The 3,611-nt window shown below is 43.6% G+C and overlaps 1 protein-coding gene across 1 annotated transcript in view; it reads right to left on the bottom strand.

Annotated features, from left to right (window-relative positions):
* Positions 1-375: 375 nt before the first annotated feature.
* LOC104125202 (galanin receptor type 1) overlaps positions 376-3,611 on the bottom strand; it is a 16,216-nt gene continuing 12,980 nt past the window's right edge. Inside the window, exon 3 of the mRNA XM_009637618.2 lies at positions 376-693. Coding sequence (XP_009635913.1) covers positions 376-693 — 318 coding nt within the window. The remainder of the gene's footprint in view (positions 694-3,611) is intronic.

The following is a 3,611-nucleotide window of genomic DNA, read 5'->3' as shown; positions in this document are numbered from 1 at the left end:
CATCCTAATGACTGTCTACATATGTAATTAACTGCTCTTTTTCTTGTCTGTCCATACTCTACCTTCTGTGTAACTCTTAATTTTAGACTTTATGGGCATAACTACAGCTGCATACAAGTTCTATCTTATGGTACTACAAGGACATTCAGATACTGCTGTCGCACATAGCCCAGTGCCTAGCAAGGTACCCTAGGGCAAGCTGTGTCAAGTGTCCTAACAGCCAGATAGAAAAATGCCTCCTACCACTCTGGTAATCTGACAAAGTCCACATTTTTGCAGGCTGTACCACTCCCTGAAATGCCCTTCTATGCCTGTTCTCCCCAGACAGCACCCTTTCCCTTCTTTTTCCTCCCAAAATGTATTTGTGAGCCCAATTTACATGTTAGTGGTCGAGTGCGTGGTAGAGAAGTTCTCCATGCGTATTCTGACCAGTTTCTCAGTGGGAATTGGCCGCAGGAAGAACTTGCAGGTGAAGACTTGCCGGCAGGCCTTGCGGAAGTTTTCTGAGAGGAAAGCGTAAATGATGGGGTTGATGCAAGAGTTCCCATAGGCTAAGCAGTGAGAGATGATGCGGAAGGTGAAGGAGATGTTGTTCAGGGGAAACTGCCCAAACTCTGCCCACATCGTGATGATGTGGTGCGGCAGCCAGGAGAGCAGGAAGACGGCAACCACAAGAAGCACCGTCTGTGCTGTCTGGAAAAGACAAGATCACCTATTAAATACTTGCAATGGTCAAGCGAGTCTGTGGTATGAGTGAATTCCTCTGTCAGTAGTGAAGGAAGCATAACACAGGTGACATTGATGACTGCCAGGTGGGCAAATTATGGCAATATGAAAAAGGATGCTAAAACCCAACCCTCCTCCCTGGAAAACAAGGATTGCCTGGTTTTTGGTTCAAGCAAATAACTCTATAGGCAATGGAGATAGTGCCTGTTAAAACCTTGAACAATACAGAGGCTGCAACAGCAATGCTAACTATGGTACATGGAAGAGTAGAAACAATATTCCCTAACATATGGAGGCTGAGGAACATTAAAGCTATTGAAAATAACTGCAGGGGAAAACCATCTGGCTGCAAGGAAACATGCCACTGAGAGGAGTAAAGACTGACCTGAGGAAAAAGATTTTTCCAGTAGCTTCCCTCTTACGGGAGAAATCAAGAAAAAAAAAATACATAGAGGTTCGGGGTTTTTTTAAGATATGCAGTGCTTTTTGGTTAGAAAATTACCTGAGGGAGGCTCACTGTGCCTGTGGGATCCCAGCCTGTGTGCTGGCTGGGTTAGAGGTGTGCACCTGCAATGCCTGCTTTCCAGTGAGGCTGGCCAGCCACTGTTGCAAGCTGTCATCTGTAAGGCCCAAAGCTTGACCTGAGGCAAAATTTTCCTGAAAACAGTGTTCTTTGAAGTCACCATCCAAAATAAAGGTTAACATGAAGTGAGCTGATGACTTCAGATGTGGTAGTCCCACAGCTGTGGCAGGGGAAGAGGAATGAGGGCTGAGGAACATGGTGAAGTGGCATGAGGGGTGGCTGGGTGCTGCCAGGTTTGGAAGGGTGTAGGGAGAGGCAGCCTTGACCAAAGGTAGGTGGTATGAGCTGCTTGAGCTGTTTTGGTGTGAATTTTAGTAGACTGTTGCTTTGGGGTTTGTTCCTTTTATTGAGGGGAAGTGGTATCTTGGGGAGAGGGGCTCAGGCTGTGAGGACCTTGGGTGGGGAGAGGACTGAAGGCAAAGACTGAAGCATCTGTGTTTTGGTGCTGTGAGTCCAGCCTGTCTGCTGTCCCTGAAGCAGAGATCCTCACCAATGTAGGCAAAGTCTCTTGCCCTGTAAATATTGCTGTGAAGTTAAATGCTCAGAGGACCTGCAGTGTGCATACCAAGAGATAACTCTGTCTTTATTGAAAAGGTTTTTCTCCTCTTGAACAAAAACTACTCAACCAGGTTAAAGGTGTGTGCAACAATAAAATTTTTTAAAATTATTTTCCTGGAAGCCTTTGAAGAGGATGAAGAATGACTTTTATTTACTGTAAGCTACAGTAAATAAATTAAACTATAAGTCATTTCTGTAAGACCATGAGGCCTGTGGGAGCGGGGCCTCACTTTTCAAGTCTAAGGCAGCTGAGTGTGTTGCTTTTCTCTCACTTTTCTACTTCTAGCACACTCAGTGAATATCTAGCGAGGCTTAGAGGTTACTTACTTGGGGCCCCTGAGTGCTTTTCCTAATGTTGTTGCAGGGCTAATAATACCTGAGTTCATGAGTTTTCGAAAACGCTAATGATAATGGAAGGTGAGCATTTTTTAACATATTTAATCCCCCCTTTTTGGGGTACTGTAGCAGATGCACAGCAGGCGACTTCCCTCCTCCCCACCTGATTTTCAGCAGAATGTGTGCTTTTCAACTTTAGTGTTTCTCATTTGTGTTTTGTCATTTTAATAAATATAGCAACTTGCAAATATGCAGATTATGTGCTTCCCCTAAGGAGAAGTAGAAGTACTACAAGTACTTCTGTAGAAGTACTACAAGTAGAAAAGCAATGGAGAAAAATTAAAACTTGGGCTTCATTTCAGCTTAAGGTTTACTTACTGGTAGCTTCTGTCAATAATTCCCTTGCATGATTTCAAGTGAATAGTGTGTGATTACTTTCCTAGAAGAAGGATAATTTTCTAGTGAACAAAAACTCATTTAATCAGTGGTTGTAATGGCTACATCTAGTAGTAGTTTTGTCTGCTAGAGAAGACCTGCAGGATTTCTTATCTCACTTTAAAGCACTCTATTACTATACCTGTTATGCTAAAATGTATAAATAGAAGTTATAAAGACTCAGGCTTACACATACCTAACACCAAAACACCTAAGCTGGAATGATCTTTTAGGAGAAGGGAAATCTTTTTCTCAGTGTGTGTCCCCACCCACCCCCAAATACGGCAAATACAACAGCTGCTGCAAAACCCCTGTGTGTTCTCTAACGTTTCTGCAAAATTGCAGACTTTGGCATGACTTGCCAAATTAAGCATGTCTCCCAGGCAGTATTTCAGTGGTGAGTCAGGTGGCTGGGTAGAGATGGGCTCAGGAGGGAGATTTTTTTTTTGTTTCCCCTTAAGCTGGGAGGGCATTTCATGAGTCATTTGCTCCTCTCTTGGTACTCTCTGTGGCTGTGTGCTTTGGGTAGAGATGGAAATTGCAGCATGTTTTAATAAGTCTGCCCCTCTGTAGCATATGCTTGGCCTTGTTGGAAGTATAATATCACGAAAAGAAGGAAATTATGAGTACCAGAACTAATGAAGCAAGGTTTCCTAAAGAATTATGTCTTGGCTGGGTTCTCTGGTGCCCTAAAAGGCAGTAGTGGTACAACTGAAATACATCTGCCCAGCCCATTTGCAGTCTTCCCCTTCAAGTGGCTCTCTAAATACTTAATATAAGTTTTACTCATCTTGAGTCTGGTGATGGCTTTTTCTGTCTTCCTGTATCAATGAGTTAAGTATCATGTTCATGAATATATACTGGCTAACAGAAGGCTTCTGTATTGCAGACTAACTACCAAGATCATCTCCTGGAGATGACGACAGCATGGAGAAATGACAGCCTGCTCCAGGGAAGAGCCGAGTGCCATGCC

Source organism: Egretta garzetta, unplaced genomic scaffold (genome assembly GCF_000687185.1).
Source record: "Egretta garzetta isolate BGI_Z169 unplaced genomic scaffold, ASM68718v1 scaffold314, whole genome shotgun sequence".
Classification (NCBI taxonomy): Eukaryota; Metazoa; Chordata; class Aves; order Pelecaniformes; family Ardeidae; genus Egretta; species Egretta garzetta.
The sequence above is the reverse complement of the archived record's forward strand: the minus strand, read 5'-3'. Positions and strand labels throughout refer to the sequence as shown.